This window comes from Hippocampus bargibanti, linkage group LG12 (assembly GCF_051943395.1).
Source record: "Hippocampus bargibanti isolate YZ-2025 linkage group LG12, ASM5194339v1, whole genome shotgun sequence".
Classification (NCBI taxonomy): domain Eukaryota; kingdom Metazoa; phylum Chordata; class Actinopteri; order Syngnathiformes; family Syngnathidae; genus Hippocampus; species Hippocampus bargibanti.
Window position 1 is genome coordinate 23,123,716 of NC_142745.1, and position 26,616 is coordinate 23,150,331.

The 26,616-nt window shown below is 41.1% G+C and overlaps 1 protein-coding gene across 12 annotated transcripts in view; it reads left to right on the plus strand.

Annotated features, from left to right (window-relative positions):
• Positions 1–26,616, plus strand: part of nfasca (neurofascin homolog (chicken) a) — a 118,374-nt gene that overhangs the window by 62,159 nt on the left and 29,599 nt on the right. For 6 of the 12 annotated variants that reach the window (XM_089009337.1, XM_089009340.1, XM_089009341.1 and 3 more), the window contains 4 exons: positions 9,522–9,695; positions 11,490–11,516; positions 22,098–22,358; positions 24,409–24,531. In XM_089009337.1, coding sequence (XP_088865463.1) covers positions 9,522–9,695; positions 11,490–11,516; positions 22,098–22,358; positions 24,409–24,531 — 585 coding nt within the window. The remainder of the gene's footprint in view (positions 1–9,521; positions 9,696–11,489; positions 11,517–22,097; positions 22,359–24,408; positions 24,532–26,616) is intronic. The other 6 variants (XM_089009346.1, XM_089009347.1, XM_089009349.1 and 3 more) reach the window with 4 other exon arrangements.

Genomic DNA, 26,616 nt, shown 5'->3' on the forward strand with positions numbered 1-26,616 from the left:
AAAGAAGAAGATCTATTAGCTTTCTATTCGCTATCTATTTGCTATTGTGATATCATGAGAGGCTGGCTCTCAGCGGGACGGGACAAGAAGTGCAATGGACGACAGGTTTGGATACAAACAAAAGGTTTTAATCAAGGATTCCAGGGGGAATTCACAAGCAACAAAGGTTTGAATAGTGTCTCTTCCAATACTTATCAAACTAAAGTCTCTTCTGATACTTAAATCCAAATAAAGTCTCTTCTGATACTTAAATCCAAATAAAGTCTCTTCTGAGGTGTTGGGTTATTTTTTATCGTTCGCCCTTGGTTCATTGCTTCGACGGGTGTTGATGGAGATCGATGGTTAAATCATCAGGGAGCCAGGACTTGAACAGAAAGTTGATTTAATTTGGAGAGCACGGGCATTGTGGTGCGGACGGAAGAGCGAGCATGGAGAGAGAGAGAGAGACGAACGGGCTGCAGGAGTATTTATGCGGCGCATAGTAATGACGCGACAGGATGTGACGTAATAAAATGCGACATCGTGTAAAGGAAGGCAGGATATGACATACGAGGAAGTTCAAAATGTAAACAAAGATTACAGAGCGATGTTTAGAGATGTTTGTATGGCAAATTACCCTAACATCTCCCCCCTGACGAACATTTTTAACATCGGTCGAGGTGAACAGAAAAGAAAATCATAATGGAAACATTCTCAAATCAAAGTCATGTCATTCTCTAGCTACAATAGTCAAATCTTCATGGGATCCTGGATGGTGATCGCCAGGATGACGAGTAGGAGCAAAATTGTTTGTAGCAATTGTCGCAAGCAGGCCCCAGGGTGTGGTACAGACGACGAGCTGGTGAATGGGAAAAGGTGTGTGATCTTCGGCTCCAGTTGTGCATCGGGAATCTTCTTGACGAACGGTGTGGTGTCCTCGCGAGTCCAGACGAAGCTTGTAGCTGCTAAGACGGCGAGCAGCTCCGCAACCGGTCCATCCCACTTTGGCGTGGCCCACGTCATCTTCTTCAAACCGCAGCTCCGTCCTGTGGAGACTAAAAGAAGACTTGTGCCAGGCCACATGTCGAAGGGATGGTTTCATTCTGCACAGCACCCTTTCTTGGTGTTTCTTTCCCTATCAAAATCTGTCTCATCGTTTAGGCTCTGTAATGCAATTCTCTCACAGAAATGGCAGACATTGTTATTGTTAGATTTTAGTTGGTTAGTGTATGTTAGTTGTTAGTGAGTCTGCATTTCTGGAGGGCACCACTTTCTTGTGGGAATGATATCGCAGCTAACATCACTCAACACCAAAAGTGAAAATTTTGGCAATGATGATCTAGGCTATTGCCATTCCCCCCTGGTGAGACATGAAAAGTCTCAATTTGCCAATTGGGAACGTGTTTGCGCGGAACACGATCCCTCTTGGACATTGCACAGATCATCAATACGACCAGTCAGACCCTAGTTCGCTGACGAAGCCTTTTGGATAGGAGGCGAAACGTCCGAAACCTTCAAATTTGTACAGATGTCGGCTGAAGAAACCTTCTCATCGATGGACCACTCCTGTACGACTGAGAGCTTACACAGATATCAATTTGCATAAAACTGCTTGTCAATCATTGGTCAAAAATTTGGAGTCCAAATTTTGGCATGTCTCTCAACACCTGCATGAGAACTAATTCATGTAGCGTGTACCACGGAATTTTTGTACATTGAGCACAGCTTCTTCTGCTGTTACTCCTTTTCTGGCACCCAAGCAAATCATCTCTGCAAAAAATGTGTTTTTGGTGGACATTTGCATGTCACCAAATTGTATGGGTGGAGGACAGCCTTCTACAATTTGCACAAGTTGACATGGTCGTCAACATTATGGCGATCTGTGTAAATGGTCATCTCGTACTCGCCTTTTGTCACTCAATTGGAGGGCACCAGTTGACAGTCAGTTTCACTTCTGCGTAGGACATCCATTCGCGCAACCCAGCTTCATCTGCGGCCACCCTGGCACGGATTCCGCAGGAGTCCTCCCCTTCTGAAGGATCTCTTTCTCTCAATTCTGAAAGAAGAGCAAGACAGAATATATGTGTGTGAATGAGAGGGATCCAAGTGCAAGAGTCATGCTACAGGGAGAAAAGATAAAGAAGGTGGAGAATTTTAAGTACTTGGGGTCAACTGTCCATAGCAATGGAGAGTGTGGAAAAGAGGTGAAGAAGCGTGTCCAGGCAGGCTGGAGCGGCTGGAGAAAAATGTCAGGTGTGATGTGTGATAGAAGGGTTTCAGCTAGGATGAAAGGAAAAGTGTCTAAAACCGTGGTCAGACCAGCCATGATGTTTGGACTGAAGACAGTGCCACTGAAGAAAAGACAGGAAGCAGAGCTGGAGGTAGCAGAGCTGAAGATGTTGAGGTTTTCTTTGGGAGTGACCAGGTTGGAGAGGATCAGGAAGGAGTACATTAGAGGGAGAACTCATATTAGAGGCTTTGGAGAGAATGTCAGACTGAGATGGGTTGGACATGTCCAGAGGAGAGAGAGTGACTATATCGGAAGAAGGATGCTGAGTCTTGAACTGCCAGGCAGGAGACCGAGAGGAAGACCGAAGAGGAGGTTTATGGATGTGGTCAAAGAGGACATGAAGGTAGCTGGTGTGAGAGAAGAGGATGCACAAAACCGGGATAGATGGAGGACATTGATTCGCTGTGGCGACCCCTGAGGGGAAAAGCCGAAAGGAAAAGAAGAAGATCTATTAGCTTTCTATTCGCTATCTATTTGCTATTGTGATATCATGAGAGGCTGGCTCTCAGCGGGACGGGACAAGAAGTGCAATGGACGACAGGTTTGGATACAAACAAAAGGTTTTAATCAAGGATTCCAGGGGGAATTCACAAGCAACAAAGGTTTGAATAGTGTCTCTTCCAATACTTATCAAACTAAAGTCTCTTCTGATACTTAAATCCAAATAAAGTCTCTTCTGATACTTAAATCCAAATAAAGTCTCTTCTGAGGTGTTGGGTTATTTTTTATCGTTCGCCCTTGGTTCATTGCTTCGACGGGTGTTGATGGAGATCGATGGTTAAATCATCAGGGAGCCAGGACTTGAACAGAAAGTTGATTTAATTTGGAGAGCACGGGCATTGTGGTGCGGACGGAAGAGCGAGCATGGAGAGAGAGAGAGAGACGAACGGGCTGCAGGAGTATTTATGCGGCGCATAGTAATGACGCGACAGGATGTGACGTAATAAAATGCGACATCGTGTAAAGGAAGGCAGGATATGACATACGAGGAAGTTCAAAATGTAAACAAAGATTACAGAGCGATGTTTAGAGATGTTTGTATGGCAAATTACCCTAACATCTCCCCCCTGACGAACATTTTTAACATCGGTCGAGGTGAACAGAAAAGAAAATCATAATGGAAACATTCTCAAATCAAAGTCATGTCATTCTCTAGCTACAATAGTCAAATCTTCATGGGATCCTGGATGGTGATCGCCAGGATGACGAGTAGGAGCAAAATTGTTTGTAGCAATTGTCGCAAGCAGGCCCCAGGGTGTGGTACAGACGACGAGCTGGTGAATGGGAAAAGGTGTGTGATCTTCGGCTCCAGTTGTGCATCGGGAATCTTCTTGACGAACGGTGTGGTGTCCTCGCGAGTCCAGACGAAGCTTGTAGCTGCTAAGACGGCGAGCAGCTCCGCAACCGGTCCATCCCACTTTGGCGTGGCCCACGTCATCTTCTTCAAACCGCAGCTCCGTCCTGTGGAGACTAAAAGAAGACTTGTGCCAGGCCACATGTCGAAGGGATGGTTTCATTCTGCACAGCACCCTTTCTTGGTGTTTCTTTCCCTATCAAAATCTGTCTCATCGTTTAGGCTCTGTAATGCAATTCTCTCACAGAAATGGCAGACATTGTTATTGTTAGATTTTAGTTGGTTAGTGTATGTTAGTTGTTAGTGAGTCTGCATTTCTGGAGGGCACCACTTTCTTGTGGGAATGATATCGCAGCTAACATCACTCAACACCAAAAGTGAAAATTTTGGCAATGATGATCTAGGCTATTGCCATTCCCCCCTGGTGAGACATGAAAAGTCTCAATTTGCCAATTGGGAACGTGTTTGCGCGGAACACGATCCCTCTTGGACATTGCACAGATCATCAATACGACCAGTCAGACCCTAGTTCGCTGACGAAGCCTTTTGGATAGGAGGCGAAACGTCCGAAACCTTCAAATTTGTACAGATGTCGGCTGAAGAAACCTTCTCATCGATGGACCACTCCTGTACGACTGAGAGCTTACACAGATATCAATTTGCATAAAACTGCTTGTCAATCATTGGTCAAAAATTTGGAGTCCAAATTTTGGCATGTCTCTCAACACCTGCATGAGAACTAATTCATGTAGCGTGTACCACGGAATTTTTGTACATTGAGCACAGCTTCTTCTGCTGTTACTCCTTTTCTGGCACCCAAGCAAATCATCTCTGCAAAAAATGTGTTTTTGGTGGACATTTGCATGTCACCAAATTGTATGGGTGGAGGACAGCCTTCTACAATTTGCACAAGTTGACATGGTCGTCAACATTATGGCGATCTGTGTAAATGGTCATCTCGTACTCGCCTTTTGTCACTCAATTGGAGGGCACCAGTTGACAGTCAGTTTCACTTCTGCGTAGGACATCCATTCGCGCAACCCAGCTTCATCTGCGGCCACCCTGGCACGGATTCCGCAGGAGTCCTCCCCTTCTGAAGGATCTCTTTCTCTCAATTCTGAAAGAAGCTGGTTAGCGTGGAAGCCCTACACAATATCTCTGATTTCGCCTGAATCTCTGGCTGACATCGGTGCCCACTGAACTCATTTGCCAATTTCATTCTTACCGGCGAGAAATTCCTTTAATGTGCACTGCAGTCAATTACTCCAATGTGCACTGCATCCAATTCATAATAATAATAATAATTCACAATCAAATCAATCTTGACAGGTTATCCTGCACTTTTAGTTGTAACTATAAACTACTTTTGAACTGACAAATGTCATCACTGTACGCAAAGGCAGCCAGAAGATAAATTAGCATCTGCATGCTGTCTTAATAAACGTTGGATTTCCTCCATTGCATCTCCAACATTGAATACTTTCAATTCAATCAAGCCTAATTGTAACAATTCGTTGCTCGCTAGATGGTTGGATGAGAAATATGTGCAATAAAAATTATCATGCATTACAATAAATGCCATACATTACGCTTTTGGAAAACAAACTATTCTCAATATGGACTTTGTCATTGATCCCAAATCATCAGGTGGGTGTGCCAACTCTAGTTCTGCAGGTGCATCCCACCAGCCATTGCGGCCTCTCCTTTGTTGGGTCTCCTATGACAATTGGAGCAGAGATTAAACTTTGTTTCCAAAAACACCAAGAATGCAAATTCGGTTCGGATGATACTCCGGATGAAAATCACAGGATGGGTGGATGCAAATTGCTTGTGCACCCCACAGTTCATCAATTCATCCTGCAAATGGAACAATTTCTCAACCATCATCCCAGCTCTGTTTGCGAATTGTTGCTTTACACATCATCTGCACAAAAAGCATAATGAAAAAAGTTCAGTCATCAAATTTTGCAACTCCTTCTTTTCCTTTTGAAATTAATTTCTCTGCTCAGAAACTAATAAAGGTGCATCCGATCAAATTCAATTTATCGTTTTTATGAATCAAATCATCTGCTCTTTGATTTCAGGGGATGACAATTGTCAGGTCAAAACCAGTGTAATGATCAGGTCACAATCATTATCTTAATAAATCTATAACTTTCCTTCTATGAAATGTCCAACAATCTCAACTGGTGAATCTCTGTAAGGACTTAATCACCAGCAAATTTAGTTACATTTACCTTGCCAATTCCATCCAATTCAAGATAATGTTCCTGTTATTCAGCCCAATTTACTGACCATTTTATTTACTTTTTCCAATTGAACCGTCGTTTACGAGCCAGCACAGTGGGGCCTCAGAATTTTCTCTGGGTCTTTTAAACCCCCCTATGAAGCTCTGTGCTGACGAAAAACCCTTGATAAGAGGCATCGTAAATAACTCTGGCTTGTTTCAAATGGCTTGAACAAGCTGTGTACAGAACATGGTTCAGCTCTGTTTGACAAACTAAACTCATAATTTTATAAAGTCACTCTTTGATTCTGTCATTTTATACAATTTCCATTTCATTTCGCATTTGCCCAAATCAGGATTTCAAAATGATTTGTCTTTCATGGAAAAGGGCATGTAGCTTCAAAAGAGTGAATTAATCATAATCATTTATCATTGAATCTAGCAACATCTATCTTGCTAATTTCAGTTCAATTTGAGATAAACATCCTTATTTCCTCAATTGAACCGTGATAGAGGAAAAACTTGAGCAAAAACATACATGATTGTTATCCTAAGGAATGCAATGGTCTCACTGCTTAAACACCATCCCCCAGTTTTTGAGACACAGCAGGCCAGATCCCAGCAGTCATAAATAACTCCGAAACGCAAATGGCCAATGTTCAAATCGCTCTTGAGAACAATGTGGCACAATTTCAACGCTGATAATTTTACAAATTCACTGTAGTTCGGCTTATGTCTATTCATTTGTCCGCTGTCTTCATTTATTTGCTCACTCAGTCTAATTAATTATTTAATTAAGTTTTTTGTTTCAAGTAGACAGCATTCGTCAATAAGCTATGGAAAAAGAAACAGTGTTATGTCATTCATGAGGACGTCGAGCGGAGACGAAAGTCTCCTCGCTGCATGGTTGGACAGGTCTCCCGATGAGACAGGACAGCCCACTCCATGGCACCCGGTCGAGTCCTCTTGTGATGACAAGGGCGCCTCGGTTCTGTGGAGAAGAGAGGCCTCGCGGCAGAATCAAATTCGGCAGGAAGAATGTCTTTTATACACATGTTTGTGAATGTTAACGCAGCCCTTTATTCATTTTATTTTCCTTTATTAACTTATTTGCAAATGAATCAATTTGCCAATCTCAGAATGTGGTTGTGAATTCACCCCCCATCCCTCTCTCACGGGTACAGAAAGAAGAATGGGGAGGTGGTCTATCCGCATTCTTTGGTTTTCTTAGAAGTTTACACAACGCGCGTACATACACAACAATACATAAAAACACACAATGCATGCACAAAAAGACGAAAGACAAAACACGAAAAGGGAAGACAAGAACACACACACAAGGACTGCTCCCCCTAACGCCCCCCTCCTCCAGCCGACCACCCTCTGCCCCCTGGACAATGAAACTCCCTGGGAAACCCCGTAGCAATGGCTAGCATTGTTGACCATGTGCTAGTGCTGGTGAATTAAATGAAATTACGGTAATCCACAATATCGCGTCAACAAGCAGGCCTCGCCGAGGGAACGGTCCCTCGTCGCTCTTGTGGATACAAGCAGACGACCACCAAAAGCTAAGAGCTTCTGTCTCTTGTCGACTACAATTATAGCTGCAGCTATTTAAAACAAAAAACGTCCGGAGTGAAATCTCTCAATTCCCCAATTTCACTCACGGCCCTCGCGCACAGTGAATTCCAAAAAAAAACTGAAGACGGAGTTCTTTACAAGAGTCTCTGGCCTCACCCCTCTTGACGTCCTCGTCATGTAGCCTAGCCACCTTAGCTAGGTTCAAATCCAGTGTCCAGTCGTGTGGTCCCAACTGGCAATGAGTTCCACGCAGCAATCAATTTCTTCACAGAGCACAGCAATCGAGCTTGTCTTTCCCCAAACTCCACACTCAGAGGCTCTCTGCCTTAAGAGCCCCGCTCTCCAATCAAGCCCTGATCAGCTGCAGGTGTGCGGGTTCAATTGCTGCCTTCCACCAAGTGGGGCCAAGACTCTCTCTGGGTGGAGCCATCTTAGGGGGATGTATTTGCCCTCCAGGACACAGCCTCTCGTGACATCACACTATCTATTAGCTAACGGGCCGACTAGCTATCTATCTGACTGGCTATCTATTACAGTAAAGTCTCGTTATATCGATATTCAAGGGAGTCCGAAAAAATATCGATATAACCGGGACTATCGATATATCCGATCCTGCGCCGAACTGCATTAAACAAAAGCCGCCAAAAGAGGGCAGCCAAGCGCCATATAAGAAACGGAGCTGGCCATTAGCTCCCTTTTTTTTGGGTGATGGATGTTCCCCCAATGTTGCCTCAAAATGGCACATATAATTCTTTAATGATTGTAAACATGTATGCTTTAATCTTCAGAACTACAGTGTATTTGAAACATATTCATAACTGGATGTGTAACAAGAAAGCATATTATCCAAATCTGAAGCCATTGTTTGGATTCACAAGCAATGCAAGACGTCTTGGCGTGAAGTCATTTTTATTTGCATTTGAATAAAAAGTGACAAGTGTCCTTTAATACACAGTATGGAATGTTAATAATTTTCAAAATCATCGCGCTTCAGCAGACAAAACACGAAACATTGTTGCAAAAAACGATTGCATTCATATACAGTACAGTGGGCATGTACATAACACAACAGGGAAACTGCAACGCTTACATCTTACTGTATTATGTATACAATTTAAAAAAGTCATCAATCTTCTTCTGCTTCCCATTTTTACCTTTTAACACAAACACTTCAATCTCGTCTGCTACACACGAGCTAGCGTCTGAAAATGAAAATGGCTCTGCTACACGGGTGCTGGGCACGTAACCAAGTCACCTGACCAAGTCGACCAATGGCGCGACTGATGTCGTGACACGTAACCAAGACACGTGACCAAGTTGACCAATGGCGCGACCGATGGCGTGTCACGTGACAAAGTCACACGGCCAAGTCGACCAATAGCGCGACCGATGGCGCCCCACGTAACAAGACACGTGACCAAGTTGACCAATGGCGCGACGGATATATCGATATAAACAACAAAAATGGCCGGCGGGGGATGAAAAGGAGCACCGTAATAACCGGATTATCGTAATAACCGGGTATCGTACTAAACGGTACTAATTATACATAAAAAGACTAGAAATGTGCAAGGGAAATGAAAATAGTATCGTAATAAGCGGTACTATCGATATAACCGATATCGATATAACGAGACTTTACTGTAGTTATATAGCTAGCTGTCTAGCTGGCTATCTATTAGCTATCTATTAGCTAACTGGCCGGCTAGCTAGCTAATTGGCTGGCTATCTATTAGTTATCGATTAGCTCAATAGCTTTCTATCTATTTACTTTCGGGTTGAGTGAACGCTGGTGCGTGTGGCTGCCGCTGCTCACCCACAGAAAAACATCTCCCGTGACTGAAAATTGACCTTGAGGGTTTTGAAAGGCGCTTAGAAATCAAATGTATTATTATTATTATTATTAAATGTATTAGTATTATTAAAAGCTGCCACAATACTAGTCTGCAATTCCATCATGGAATGACAAGCGGCTAACTTTGATATCCTTAAATTGAGACTCATAAAGTAATGGCCTCCAAAAGGTTATGCAACAAAATATTAAGTTAGGATCCCTTCATTTTTGTTGAACCCTGTTTGTGTGTGTTCAGCTAACGGATCGAGAGAGAGTCAACCTCATCTTGAGACGTTCCTTCCAAATGTGACCGAGTTGACACTTCGTCTTCCGGATCGATCAAGTCGCTACAATTTCTACCTGTCAGCCGTCACCAAGATGGGAGCAGGGGAGGTCATTCTTGAGGAATCGCCTTTCTTTACCAATGAAGGTGAGTGTTTCTTTGCGGTCTGGTTAACTCGCAACAAGCCATATCTTGAGCCATATATGGCTCTTGAGCCATTTTGAGCCATATATGGCTCTTCAGCCATTTTCTTCAGCTTTTTTCAGCCACATATATGGCTCAAGAGCCATTTTTAGCCGTATATGGCTCAAGAGCCGTATATGGCCCATTAGCCATTTTGAGCCGTATATGGCCCCTTAGCCATTTTGAGCCATATATGACTCTTGAGCCCTTTTGAGCCATATATGGCTCTGATGGCAATGAAACAATACCATCGACAAAACAGTTGAATGTCAGAGGCACTTTGACAAGCCCCATGCTATGTTAGCATTAGCATCAATATACGTCTGCGATAGACATTCAATCAGAAGCACTGGTGGACAGACGGAGGAAAGCAAGAAATGCTCCTACTGATGTTTCTGCCCCCCTTCAAACGACAACATCTTGCTCTCCTTTGACATTTTTCCAGCTAAGTTGTCTCTCATCAATGACCATCCTCTGCACGTCGCCTTTATGATGGCACGTCATCTTTTTTCTATTTCCCTAGCATGCAGATGGACTCCAAGTCACAATATTGTACAGGGTGACCCAAAAAAGATGGGTACCCATGAAAATGTCAATTGTGGCTTTGATGAAAAAAGGTATTGATTTCAAATTACAACCACACATTATTGTTTATGTTTATGGAAGACCATTCAGCAGAGTTTCTGCTATTTCTGTCAATTTTTCATCAATTTCTGGCTTTCCCAAGATGTGTTCCAAATATTAAGCAGATTCTTTACTTACAGACAGTGTAGGTGTTCAATTAGCTGATATGTTCACAGGATGAACTTAGTACGATGTGTTCCAAATGTCCACCATTTGCGTGCAAGCAAACCTGTACTCGCATGACATAGTTGTCAATCACTTGGACACACTCCTCTTTCGGGATTGCTGTGATGGCAGTTTTCAGTTCGTCAATTGTTTGTGGATTTCCCTGGTTCCCTCGTTAGCAAACTATTTTTTTAATGAAATGAAAATTCTAAAGAGCAATGCATTGGGGAGACTAAACAAATTCTCAAAAAAAGACTTCATCAACATCGTAGGGATAAAACTAGCGGGCCTCAATCTGCAGTACATATGCACCTAAAAGCTAGCAACCACTCATTTGACGACAATGAGGTTAAAATCTTACCGAAAGAACATAGATGGTTTGAAAGGGGCGTAAAAGAAGCTATTTTCATAAAACAGTAAAACCCTTCACTAAATCGTCATTGTGGGGTGAGGTTCAATTTGGATCGTTCCTATAACCGACGTCTTAGGCAACATAGGCTTAGTTATGCTGATGAGGTGATACCAGCACAAATGCGGCAATCAGGCCAGTCGTAGACCCCATACTCAGAACAATAGAAGTAATCAGTCACGACAATAGAAATACTCATTGTAGCCGCAGGGAGTAGTCCTCTGCTTCTCCCAACCTGAGAGCAGGGACCAATCATAGCAGAGTCTGGCACCGCCACGTCTGGACAGTAGGGGTATATATAGGGTCAAAACTACCAGCAAAAAAAAGTTCGCTGACGAAGCCTCTTGGATAAGAAGCGAAACGTCCGACACCTTGAAAGAAGTCCAGATGACGGCTGAAGAAACCTCATCAATGGACCTGTACGACTGAGAGCTTACACAGACGAAAATGGGTGACTGTTTGTTTGAATGTGAGGATATTTCTTTTGTCTGCAGATATAAATTCAAGTTCTTGTCAGCATCTCCCCTCGTAATTGCCCATTCTGTTCTCTGTGTTGGCAGAAAACGTTACAGATGCTACAGGTCTTGGTAATTGACAATGAAGCACATCCCTGCCTGCCTGTTCCCAAATTCATTCTCCATATTTCACCTGATATCTCACCACCTCACAACATAGCAGCAGTGCAGTCCTTATTTTTCCCCCAGAAGCGGTTTAACAAAAAAAAAACCAACAAGTTTGTTTAGCGCCAGCTATTCCCATGTCCATAAATATAAAAAATAAAAAATATTCCCATGTCCACAAATATCCTGTGTCCCGAATTAAATAAAACAACATATAAATAATGACTGCTTGGATGCCAGCTGACATTTCCCAGCGAGCACAATTGAAATCCAAGGCAATGTGCAACACAAATCTGAGGAAGGGATACCAAATTGACAATACTTAAATCTATTTTAATAATAATAATAATAATAATAATAATACATTTCATTTTTTAAGCACATTTCAAAACTTTCAAGGTCACTTTACAGTTAAAGGATAATGTTTTCTGTGGCTGTGCAGCGGGCGCAACCCAGCGTTCACTCAAACCGGAAGTAACGAGACAAATTGATAGAAAACGAGCTAGCAAGCCAATAGATAGCTAATAGCTAGCCAGCTAGATAGCTATTGTACGGTATGACAGAAAATACAAAGAATTGACTTCACACAATATTTCTTACTAATTAGACACCATTCTTAAAATAATAATAATATTAATAATAATAATATTAATAATAATAATAATAATAATAATAATAATAATAATAAGCCTGCTGTCGATTCTATTGCACCTGCGTCACAATTTGAATGCAATAATCAACACATGACCTGGACTGTGCTGCTGTTTATGTTTTTTTTATGTTTTATTTTTTTCTAACATATATCAGCAGGCTGGCCTTCTGATTGCTTCTTTGTTTTGCTTTGTCCACAGCTGTGGTTATTTGCCATCAGGGATAGAATAAGACCAGTAATATTGATCATATCTTGATTGGATTGAATGTACCTTTATTTGTCTCGCAGTGGAGAAATTTACATTTCATAGCAGCAAAGTTATGAAAGGAAGAGGAAAGGAAAGAAAGAAGTAGGAAAACAAAATACAGGAGATACGCAGCAAAAATAAAATACATAGCATATCTCACAGAATAATGTGGTCTATCATTAGTCAAAGTCAGCTTTATTGACAACTATGCGAATATGCATGACATACGGCACATAATAAACAAACACAATAAACACGAAAACGCCAATTGCCAGGAGAGAGAGGAGCCGCTTCACGTTCATGCGCCGCCATCTTAGGGAAAAACCCAAACCAACAAATATGACAACACAAAGACACAGTCATTCGTTCTTCTGCACTTGCCGTACCGTCTTTGTGACATGAAGCAGTTCAAGATGAAAGAGGGGAGGATCAAACCGTCCTTTTCAGCAGTGAGGGACGTCATGGTGAAATGTGCACACATCTGCTACAAGCTAAATGTTGAAAGCAATACAAATAATAATAATAATCCATTTCATTTCTAAGCGCCTTTCAAAACTCTCAAGCTTACTTTACAGTCACAGGATGAGTTTTTCTGTGGGTGAGTAGCGGCAGCCACACACGCCAGCGTTCACTCAACCCGCAAGTAACTCAAATAGATGGTAAACTAGCAAGCTAGCTAACAGATAGCTAATAGATCGCCAGCTATCTATTCAGCCAGCCAGCTAAATAGCCATATAGCAAGATAGCTAGATAACCAGCTAGACAGCTAATAGATAGCAAATAGCTAGCTAGCCAGCTAATCTAATCTAATGAAATTTGAATGTAAGTGGTTCCTCTTTGGAATAACTGAAACAATGTGCAAAGTATCAAGCAGACAGGCTAAATAGCCATTTAGCTATCTAGCAAATACAAAGCTGTTAGTTGTTCATCTGTGTACCTGATTGCCTTTCTTCATTGACGCCAGTATTGATCGCGGACTCTGTGATTGCTTTGGAAATGATCCCTGATGGTACTGCACAATCATGCGGTGTTCCTCCATTTTTGCCAACTGCTGCCCCACTTTGACTTCTGTCGCGATATCTAATTGTACACAAAATGTGTCACGGTCTGCAAGGCGGTGATGGTTGTGCATCCCAAAAAAGCAGGCAGGAGGGAGCAGCAGGGTGTATTTGACAAATTGTATTGAAAATAAAGTCAGCAGGAACAAAATGTCAAACATCATTAACTGCCACTGATTGGAACGACCAACACCTGTGCAGGTGCAGGCGGGGCCGACAGCGCCACCCGTTGGTTGCCAACCAGATCGTGACAAAATGCAGCTTTACCACAGGCATGTTGCTAATTGTGCTTGGAATGGAAGGAAAGATGATTTCTTTCCTTTGGTGGACAGCACACAAGACTGTCTAGCTCACCTACTCACTTTTGCCTCGTACGCCATTATCCATCACGTCTATTCTCCGGTTCAGTCCTCCATGAGGAATTTGATTAAACTGGTCGCATGACTGCTTTTTGCATTTTGCTCCCCAAACATGATAATGTCGTCATTGCTTTCGAGCATGATTGGGGAAATATGATGCAAGCATGCTGGCATTTGGGTTCATTATGGGGACCTGGGTACGGATTATTCTCATTTTAATGGTTTCCTATGGGAAATTAATGTTTGGGATACACACTTTTCGCCGTACACACTCTGTTTGGGAACCAATTAAGTTCATAAGCCAAGGTATCACTGTATATATATATATATATATATATATATATATATATATATATATATATATATATATATACAGTAAAGTCTCGTTATATCGATATCGGATATATCGATAGTCCCGGTTATATCGATATTTTTTTCGGACTCCCTTGAATATCGATATAACGAGACTTTACTGTATATATAAAAATTTACAATTAAATTAAAATTTAAAATTATAAGCACCTTTCAAAACTTTCAAGGTCATTTTACAGTCGCAAGATCAGTTTTCTTCGGGTGAAAAGCGGCAGCCACATACGCCAGCGTTCACTAACCCGGAATAACTCAAATAGATAGAAAGTTAGCTAGCTAGCTCACAGATAACTAATAGCTAGCTAGCTAATAGATAACTGATAGATAGCTAGCTAGCTTATAGATAATAATAATAATACATTTAATCCTTTCAAAACTCTCAAGGACACTTTAAAGTCGCGGGATTTTTTCGTGCAGGTGAGCAGCGGCAGCCCTTTGCGCCAGTGTTCACTCTACCCGGAAGTAACACAGCAGAGTTATGAAAGGAAGAGGGAAGGATAGAAAGAAGTAGAAAAACAAAATACAGGAGCTGCTGGAAAGGCAGCCACTGAAGCGCCACCTATTTGAAGAAAAAAAAAACTAAACAACAAATAATATAGCTTATAGATAGCAAATATATTGCTAGCTAAATAGCCAGCTAGCTAGCAAATAGATAGCATAATGTAAAAAAGACCAAGAAGGACCCATTGTACACTTTCTAATGGAAAGAAAGAAGTAGAAAAACAAAATACAGGAGCTGCTGGAAAGGCAGCCACTGTAGCGGTGCCATTTTGAAGTAAATAAAAAACGAAATAACAAATAATACAGGTTGTAGATAGCAAATATATAGCTAGCTAGGTAGCCAGCTAGCTAGCTCAAGTGAGCATCATAATGTAAAAAAACAGGAATGACCCATTGTACACTTTCTGATCGACATTATTCATATCACATTGTTACCAAGATACGTCATTTCTTAACTTATAATGGTGGGAAACGTTTTTAAATAATTGATTGTGAAGGCGTCCTGGTAGATTTACCAACCTGGTCACAAATAATAATAATACATTTCATTTGTAAGCACCTTTCAAAACTCTCAAGGTCACTTTACAGTCACTGGTTTTTTCTGTGGGTAAGCAGTGGCAGCCACACGCGCCAGTGTTCACTCAACCCGAAAGTAACTCAAATAGATAGAAAGCGAGCCAGCTAGCTATTAGATAGCTAGCTAGGCCTTCACTCAACCTGGAAGTAACTCAGATAGATAGAAAGCTAGCTAGCCAAAAGACAGCTAATTCGATAGCTAAATAACTCGGATAGAAAGTTAGCTAGCTAACAGAGAGCTAGCTAGGCCTTCACTCAACCCGTAAGTAACCCAGATGATAGCTGAAATGTGATTGGTTAAATGCTTAATACAAAAACAATGAAAGGAAGCTGAAAGGAAATTTGAAATGATTTCATAAGAATTTATGGACAAAATATAACTAATCAGTCTCTAATTCAGATATATTTCGGCCAGTAGAGAAGGCCTTTCAGTGCCTGACGGCCTGTCAATGCTGTGCTGTACTGTCTATAGTACACGGAATGTATGGACTCGTGATGTGTCGTTCGCGAACAAGCCGGTTCTTAGAGCCGGATCTCTGAAGTGAACGAATAGAGCCGGTTCCGAACAAGGAGTCGGAAATGGGAGCCGTCCTCTATTCGCTACCCCCGGTCTTTAGTTAAAGCCGCACGTGATTGGTAGAGGAGGGAGGGGAGAATTACCGACCCATGCAGCAGTGAGGAGAAAAGGGTGGGGGGTTTGGGTAGACAGGTGGACAAATACTATTATATTATGCTGTTTCAATGAAAAGGTTTCTTCAGCCGTCATCTGTACTTTTTTGAAGGTGTTGGACGTTTCGCTTCTTATCCAAGAAACTTTGTCAGCAAACTAAAGTCTAACTCAGGGGTGGGCAAACTTTTTGACTCGCGGGCCGCATTGGGTTCTAAAATTTGACAGACGGGCCGGGCCAGGAGCATTTGGAGGGAGTTTTTGGGCCGGAAATACCAAACCTAAAGCATTAAAGGACAACCGACAACCGACGCCTCCGGACAAGGCATAATTTATAAAATCATTTCAAATGACTTTGACTGAGCGTATTTTACAAAGATTCCACAGCATATAGCTATAGTTTACGTCCTAAGACTTGAACAGAATATTCACGAAGTCTTGTTTTCGAGTTGATGACGATCCCTATGTGATGTCACGTTAGGACCGCCCCTGACCAAGAAAGAGACACACAATGCATTTTGGGTACTTTGTTTGGTCTGAAAACTTCGTGTTGATGGCGAAATTAGAAGGAAAACACATAAATAATGCCATGGTGAATCGTTGTGTGTTGCACCAAGACAACTATTTGATATTCACTGACACAAATTCCCAGTAGACAAATCCGCCCATTTCCAACAGAGTTTGGGCGCCATCTTCTGCATTTTCTGATTGCTACATTGCTGTCATTGATGGCTTGAATTGATATTGGAGGATTCCTCGAATCAATTGCAAACATTTATGCTTTCCTCTTTAGAACTATTTGAATCATATTCATAACTGGATGAGTAACAAGAAAACATCTTCTCTGAATCTGAAGCCATTGTTTTGATTCTCGAGCAAGGCAAGACGTCTTGGCGTGACGTCACGAACAGGGGGGTGGGACCTTCTGAAACTGGCCATTTCCGGATTCATTTTGAAGTCATTTTTATTGGTGTTTATAATTTAACGAAAAATATCAGTCTGCCTGTTTTGGGTATTTTAGATGCTATAAAACGTTTTTCTGATGTCAGTGGGAAACACAAAAAAATGGTGCCGGTTGTCCTTTAAATGTAGTGTGTACAAACCTCATAGCACAGTAAGAACACTACAACCCAATTTATTAACAGTCTTTCAAATGTGAAAAATATCCCTGATCAGTTAATAAATTTGCCTCAAGGAATATGGCGTTTACATACTATTTCGCAGATACTTGGAGGAGGAAATGGAAATAGATTAAAATAACATATGCACTGTGATTCATCAAGATTGCGTCTGTTTTTAATAAGTGTTCATTGAAGGGGCAAAGTTAAAGAAATCAACATTTATTGAAAAATGGAATCGCTTTCAACATTCAAAACATATTATTCCACAATGAAATATTCAAGCTCAATAGTACCTACTTGTGTTAAATTCCGCCAAATCATAGATGGTTTGTCCTGACCGCTCAACAAACGCCTCACTGACGCCCTCGCCTTCACGCGCAAACAATACACGTGTACCGTCGCCGAGCACACAGACATAGGCTACCTGCAGTGAAATTTGCATACTCGGCACGGCAGCCAATCAGAAGCCTGCTTCTTTCTTTCGGACTTTCGCAAGCGTTATAAAGTCGTGCAATTGCATATAATTTTCCAAAATAGATGCACAGAACCTCAGCCCAGAAGAAAGATTCAAAAGAAGCTAAGAACATATGTGACGCTACAAAACGTAAATTTACATTAAACCGTGACTGTAAAGTGTACGTGAGACTTATGAAAGGGGCTTAGTGGCTCGTAGGAAGCAATGCAAACGTTGCGTTGGATTGGATTGGATTGGATTGGATTGGATTGGATTGGATATGCCTTTATTAGTCTCAGAGTGGAGAAATTTACATTTCACAGCAGCAAAGTGATGAAAGGAATTTTCATTCCACATTGTGCTCCACAATGACAATCGTCTACTGCAGCAAAATCTAGCCATGCACATTTACCGTAAATTAAGCAAGGTAGCATTTGTCGTAGGTACATTCTTGATTTAAAAAAAACTTCACACTTTGTGACAATGTTTTTTAATGTGATTAGTTGGCTGATTGTGCTTCAAGTTGTGAAAAATGGTGCAGGCAACTTTTCAGTTACCTGCCCTGTTGTCCGCTATTTTTTTTTGTCATGAGTTTCAGACACTGTTTTTACTATTACTTGGGCAGGTTCGACGGGCCGGATTAAAAAGCCTAACGGGCCGTATGCGGCCCGCGGGCCGTAGTTTTCCCATGCCTGGTCTAACTCGTAGTTCAGGCCCTATATATATATATATATATATATATATATATATATATATATATATATATATATATATATATATATATATATATATATATATATATAAAAATCCTCGTCTCACCCACCATGGGTGGTGTCTGTCCCCATTTCAGCTCGTGTCCTCTACCAGAGGCCAGGAAGCTTGAGGGTTCTGCGCAGTATCCGTGCTGTTCCCAGCACTGCGCTTTTCTGGAGACATATATATATATATATATATATATATATATATATATATATATATATATATATATATATATATATATATATATATATATATATATATATATATATATATATATATATCCCTACTGTCCAGACCTGGCGGTGCTGGACTCTGCTATGATAGGTCCCTACTCTCAGGTTGGGGGGAGCACAGGACTAATCCCTGCAGCTCCACTGATAGCTTCTATTGTACTGACTGACGACTGGCATGATTGCCCAATTGGCCCTGGTATCACCTGATCAGCATGACTAATCCTATGTTGCCTAAGCAGGCTATTTTATGAACGATCCAAATTGAACCTCACCCCACCAAACCGATTTAATGAAGGATTAAGTTGTTTTATGAAAATCGCTTCTTTTACTCCCCTTTCAAACCAGCTATGTTCTTTCGCTAAGATTTTAACCTCATTGTCGTCAAATGAGTGGTTGCTAGCTTTTAGATGAGAAGGTTTCTTCAGCCGTCATCTGCTAGCTTTTAGGTGCATATATACTCCTGATTGAGGCCCACTAGTATTATCCCTGCAATGTTGATAAAGGGGAAAAATTAGGTATGAGCAGATTTCAAGGGAGAATTGGATCAAAAACTTGTTAGACAGAGATCTCTCAGAGACAGAAAAAGGCGGTACTAACCAAATGTTTAAATTTCTCAGTAACTCCTAAAACAATCCCTACAAGAGACTGCATCACAGCTACTGAATCGGCTATTAAAAATAACAAACTTTCCTAGGCAGAGGCTGATGATCTGCGCATTAATATATCAGCCCTTCTTAGAAGTGCCAAACCACCTCCGTCCAACATAACATTAGAAGAGAGAAAGGCGTTAACTACTCTACAAAAAGATAAAAATATTACTATTTTGCCAGCAGACAAGGGCAGATGCACAGTGCTTCTCAACACATTGGATTATGAAGACAAAATAAAGAGGTTAATCAGTGATTCTAACACTTATGAGCAACTAAAAAGGGACCCTTCCAATAGATACAAGAAAGAACTGATAGACTGTCTCCAAAAGTTAGAGAAAGGTAAACATATAGACAAACAGATGTATTATAGATTATACCCGGGAGAGTCCACGCCATGTATTTATGGCGCTTGCCAAAAATACATAAAGAAGGGTTCCCCCTCAGACCCATTGTTTGTATTCACTCCTCTACATACAATGTAGCCAAATATTTAAAAACTATCTTAGCTCCGTTGGTTGGTAACACAGAATATCACATAGAGAACACCACAGGGTTTGTAGAGAGGATCAAAGACCTCATATTGGAACCTGAGGAAACTTTGGCATCTTGCGATGTGACTTCTCTATTTACATCTGTCCCAACCCCAGAAGCAGTCTCAGTGGTGAGGACGAGACTACTGACGGATGTTTCTCTGCATGAAAGAACCAAACTTAAACCAGACAACATCTGCCAATTATTGGAAATCTTCCTTAATACTACGTGTTTTCAATTTAAGGAGACATTTTACAAACAAATTCATGGTTGTGCTATGGGCTCACCAGTTTCACCCATAGTGGTTAATCTGTACATGGAAGAGATGGAGAAACAGGCCCTCACATCCTTCCCTGGGACAAAACCTCGACACTGGTTTAGATATACTCACTGTGAGACTAATAAAGGCATATCCAATATGTGGACGATACTTTTGTCATAATTAAAAAACAAGAAATTCAATCCTTCACAGATCACCTCAACTCGGTAGGCATCAACATTAAATTTACTCGTGAGGACATTAAAGAGAACCAACTAGCCTTTTTGGATTGTAAAGTCATGATAAAAGAGGACAGAGCGCTAAAAACAGAAGTCTTTAGGAAGGCTACGTACACTGACCAATACTTACTTTTTGACTCTAACCACCCTTTACAACACAAACTAGGAGTTATCAGAACCCTCCAGCATAGGGCTAAACTAATACCAACAAGCGTCGAAGGTAGAGAAAAGGAGTCAAAACATATCAAGAGAGCACTCACAAACTGTGGGTCCCCTCAGTGGTCATTCAACAAATGTCAGAAAGAAAGAATAGGGAATGAAACCAAAAATTCTGAAGACGCAAAAAGGAGAGGAGTAGCAGTACCTTACATTGCAGGACTTTCTGAAAAACTACAAAGAGTCCTTTGGCAACACAAAATTCCTACTTATTTCAAACCGATAAACACTCTAAGGCAAAAATGAGTGCATCCAAAAGATAGGCTGCCAAATGAAAAACAGAGTAATGTAGTTTATTCCATACATTGTAAGAATGAAAATTGTAAAGAGCAGTACATTGGGGAGACTCAACAAATTCTCAAAAAAAAAGACTTTATCAACATCGCAGGGATAATACAAGTAGGCCTCAATCGGCAGTATATTTGCACCTAAAAGCGAGCAACCACTCATTTGACGACAATGAGGTTAAAATCTTAGCGAAAGAACATAGATGGTTTGAAAGGGGAGTAAAAGAAGCGATTTTCATAAAACAACTAAATCATTAAACCGGTTTGGTGGGGTGAGGTTCAATTTGGATCGTTCATACAACAGCCTACTTAGGCAACATATGATTAGTAATTCTGATGAGGTGATGTCGGTCGAAGTGGGGCAATCAGGCCAGTCGTTAGTCAGAACAATAGGAACAATCAGTGGAGCTTCAGGGAGTAGTCCTCTGTTCCCCCCAACCTGAGAGCACGGACCTATCACAGCAGAGTCCGGCACCGCCATGTCTGGACAGTAGGGATATATATAGGGCCTAAACTACCAGTTAGACTTTAGTTTGCCGACGAAGTTTCTTGGATAAGAAGCGAAATGTCCGACGCCTTCAAAAAAGTACAGATGACGGCTGAAGAAACCTTTTCATCGATGGACCACTGCTGTACGACTGAGAGCTTACACAGACATATTATGCTGTTATTATTATTCAATCAATATATTTTTTACTAGTTGGTATGATAGCATTATTAATATGAAAAGCAAATTAGTGACAGCTGATCATCAGACCAGAGTAACCACAGGGAAAGTCAAAGTTAGCATCAACTAACTGTGCGCATATAAATCAAGCCATATCAATAAAAATATTTGATATAGTGTATTTTTTTTACATGACTAATTCGGTTTTCACATAATTTTACATTATTTTTGGGAGTTAATTAATTTAAGCAACAAAAAAAAACAAACAAACAAACTGAGGAGCCATTTGAGAGCCAAAAGATCACAAAAAAAAAAAAACAAACAAACTGAGGAGCCATTTGAGAGCCAAAAGATCCGCTTCCTTATAGTGAGCCGAGCCAAAAGAACCGGCTCTCTGAAAAGAGCCGGAATTCCATCACTTGTCGGTACGTCGATCCTGACGTATTTCAAATATGCAGCATAGTGTAATTTACGCGTTTGCCCACTAGATGGTAGTGCTACTCAAGTCACCAGTATAAATAGTTGGTTAACTCGCCACAGATGTGATTATTTGTGGGAAATAAATTCCACTCCAGTTCCCCGCTTCCCACACAATCTTATCAGGTGCGCGCGCGCCTGTGTGTGTTTATATCGCGTACTTCCTTATTCAGTTAATTGTGCCGTGTGTCTAACTGTTTGTTCTTTCCCTGCTCCTCCCTTGTAGCTGAGCTTACGGATGCCTCTTTGGCTTCAGCTTTTACTGTTCCTCCTCCTCCTTTCGCCCCTCTTCCTTCCACTACTCCTGCTGCCGCTCCCACAACAATTAGTACCTCATCTCCTACTCCTCCTCCTTCTCCGACTACCACTGTTACAATGTCTACTACAGCCGAGACAAGCACTACTGCCATCGAAACGACTGAGGCAGATACTCCGACTCCACCTTCTGTGCTGATCATCGACAAGAATATTGATGAGGATGTATTTGGTACATTCACTTGTGATTATCATGGCCGTCGTATAGAGGTGGAACATCTTGAGTTGAACATATAAATATGGGAAGGCAATTTGAATTCAACACATTAGATCGTGCGTCATTTTGACACTGCATGCACACTTCTTCAGGAATCCAACAAGGCGGCGCACTTGCGCTATTGATGCATTTTGGCAGCCACAGGTGCCATTTTGGTACTCCACTGCGCCAGCACCGGCACAAGTCGATTACGATTAGCGCATATTGCTATGTGATCTGCGCCACATATGACATACACTTCTGTTAAAATAGCGAAAGAAACACATTTCTTTCACAACTTTGTACGATTGTTATGGGGTAGTTTCATGAATTGGAAAAAAAAAGTTTTTTTTAACAGTTCAGGGTGAACTTTCAATCCACATATAGGCAATTTAACGCCTGCTACCAATACGTATCAGACTTAAAGGACAACAGACATCACTTTTTTGTTTTCTAACTGACAGCACAAAAACATTTATAGCAACTAAAATACAAAAAACACACAGGCTGATATTTTTAGTCAAATGCAAAACACCAATAAAAATGACTTAAAGTGTCCAAAATCTGCAAAAAAATGAACCTGGAATTGGCCAGTTTCAGAAGGTCCCGCCCCCTTGTTCGTGGCGTCACCCCAAGATGTCTTGCCTTGCTGCAGAATCAAAACAATGGCTTCAGATTCGAAGAATATGCTTTCTTGTTACTCATCCAGTTATGAATATGATTCATACATACATGTTTGCAATCGATTAAAGAATTTATTCCGTGCCATTTTGAGGCAATAGGGGGGGAAATGTAGCACTAAAAAAGGGGCAGAAGAGGGTGACAAAGCTCGGAATTAATCAGCCCGTTTCCACGGGCTGATTAATTCCTTACACGGAGCTTTGTCACCCTCTTCTGCCTCTTTTTGGTGCAACACAAAGTTGTCAGACCAAACAAGTACTGCAAAATGGATTGACGTGATGGAAGGACTGCTACAATGTGTCCTTTTTTCGGTCAGGGGCGTTCCTTCAGTGACGTAGGGTGAGGACTCGTCACCAACTCAAAAACAACACTTCCTGAATATTCAGCGCGAGTCTTAAAACGTAAAATATAGCTATATGCGGTGGAATCTTTAAAGGACAACCGACACCTCCCCGGACAACTTGCGTCCATAATTTGTAAAATGACTTCAAATGACTTCTACTGAGCGTATTTTACAAAGATTCCACGGCATATAACTATATTTTATGTTTTAAGACTTGCGCTGAATACTCAGGAAGGCTTGTTTTCGAGTTGATGACGATGCCTTAAGCGACATCACGGCGGGAACACCCATGACTGAGAAAGCGACACACAATGCATTTTGGGTCCTTTGTTTGGTCTAAAAACTTTGTGTTGATGGCGATATTAGAAGTAGAAGGAAAACACATAAATAACGTGATGGTGAATCGTTGTGTTTTGCACCAAGACAACTATTTGATATTCGCTGACACAAATTCCTAGCAGACAAATCAGCCCCTTTCCAACGGAGCTTGGGCGCCATCTTGTGCATTTTCTGGGATGCTACATTGGAGTCCTGATGGCTCAAATTGATACACAAGTACTTCGATAATCGATTGCAAACATTTATGCTTTCCTCTTCAGAACTATTTGAATCATATTCAAAACTGGATGAGGAACAAGAAAGCATCTTCTCCGAATCTGAAGCCATTGTTTTGAATCTTGAGCAAGGCGAAGACATCCTGGCGTGATGTGACGAACAAGGGGGCGGGACCTTCTGAAACTCACAATTTCCGGGGTCATTTTGAAGTAGTTTTGGGAAACCTTAACTCATTTTTATTAGTGTTTTGCATTTGACAAAAAATGTCAGCCTGCGTGTTTTGGCTATTTTAGATGCTAGAAAACGTTTTTCTGATGTCAGTTAAGAAACAAAAAAATGGTGTTGGTTGTCCTTTAATCTTCCTTCTGTCTCCAGAAGTGAGTTTTTTGGATTTGTGCCTTCTTTGACTGTTGACCCTTTACTTTGACCCCACCCCCAATGATGCAGTGGTCACTGAGCGAGAGATCTGGAATCTGACGGTTGACCATAACAGTAACTACGCTAACATCACCTGGAAACACAGCTTCCCGCCCAGCAGCAGCGACTTTGTGCTCGAGTTAACGTTGGACAGTAAGAATTCAGATCAAGCTCGTTTGCTTTATCAAGTTAAAAGCCTGAATTCAGTACCACAAAAAAGCAATTTGTCAGCTACAGACCCAATTAGGTTCCGATATTGGCTATTTGATGTCCAAACATCTTGTTGGGCACTCTAAAAATTCATTTGTAGATTTTTACAGTTTGCTATATACACACAACAAATGTCTTAATATACCAGTGGCGGTAGCGCTATGTCTGAATCAATCCACTAGAGGATGGTGTTGTCCAGGAAATAACTTATGACTTGAAGAAACTTCAGAAATACAGGCATTAAACTGTTCCAATTTTGACTATGATAACCTCATAAAATTGCGATATTATTAGCTATTTATGCTAGCTTCGGAGCTGTCCTACCTGTCTTAATTCTGTCCATTTATTCTTGAAAAGTCCATCTTGAAAATAGCTTGAACAGGATATCTGCAAGCAAATCCATTTCTTCTCCTTCAGTCATTGTGGCTTGACAAAACCGCTATTAAACCAACACAACAATATATTTGCTTATGCAGCTTGCTACACTAAGCAGTATGCTAGCTCTGGCCAGTATGCGCCTATCACTAGCGGCTAGTGATACTGTAATGGGCTAGTGAGTTGGAAGTTGATGATTGCACCTATGCTTTGGTTTTTGTCTTGAGTTTCATGCATGTTTTAAGTCTGCTTTTCTGGAACACACGCATCACCTCTCTTTTTGAATCAATGGAATTATGGTGGAGATTGGCTTGACCTACAGAATATTGAATTTTAGGACTACATAAACATTCAATACAGAATGAGAAACGTTAGTCTCTTCTTTCATCAGAAAAAAAGAGTTAATTCCAAGTTTATATGGGTCTGGAGTTATATGAGCTTGAAATGGGGGCAGGGTGTCCAAAATAAAATGCAATACATACATATTGGTTCATATATAATAATAATAATAATACATTTCATTTATAAGTGCCTTTCAAAACTCCCAAGTTCACTTTACAGTCAAAGGCTTAGTTTTTCTGTGGGTGGGTGAGCAGCGACAGCCACACACGCCAGCGTTCACTCAACCTGGAAGTAACTCATATAGAAAGAAACCTAGCTAGCTAGCAACTAATAGATAGCCAATAGCTAGCTAGATAGATAGATAGAGAGAGAGAGACAGATGTAGATAGCAAACAGAGAGCTAGCTAGCAGGTAGATAGCAAATGGAGATCAAGCTAGCTAGATAGATAGCAAATAGATATCAGGCGAACTACATAGATAGCAAATAGAGATCAAGCTAGCTAGATAGATAGCTAGCCAGCTAGATAGCAAATACAGAGCTTAGGTTTATATAATTATTTTACTGTTAATTATATACTCCATTTGAACCTTTGATACTCTGCTTTAATGCTATTTTGATTTTGTAAAAATGAATTTATCTATGTACATATCAACACAAAAAGCGCTTGAACAACAGCTGAAGCTGGAACTAAGCAGAGGTCTGACAAGCGCTTTATCGGCACCCTTGCAAGAATGTTCGTGAATGGCGCTTTACGTCACATTTTCAATTCCCGAATAAATTTGGGGGATGGCATTGAATGAGTTAATAAGTGAAAGTATTTTGATGACGCGTTTTAGCTCAGCTGACACTTGTTTTTTTACAAATTGGACAATCTTTGAGCCTGTATCTACTCATGTAAAAAGTGTGTGAATTTTTGATGGACGCTGGCCGTGTCTTTAATTGTTCATGATGGTAGATTGTGAATAGCCCAAGAAAAACGGCGTGTGGGGGATGGGAAATGGTAGAGGGGTGGGCTAAGTGGAGGTAAAACGAGACTGATCTAATGGACTTCCTTACCTCACCCCACCCCACCGACTGCCCAGCTAGCATTCAAGCTTCAAGGTCGTATCTAAAATGGATTGACTCTCAACAGGGAGTGGCCCCTTTTTGCTGCCATTCTATTGAATTTATTTATGTGTAGGTCTGTGTAAGCTCTCAGTGGTACAGGAGTGGTCCATCGATGAAAAGGTTTCGTCAGCCGTCATCTGTACTTCTTTGAAGGTGTCAGACGTTCCGCTTCTCATCAGGACAATAGAAGTTATCATTGTCGC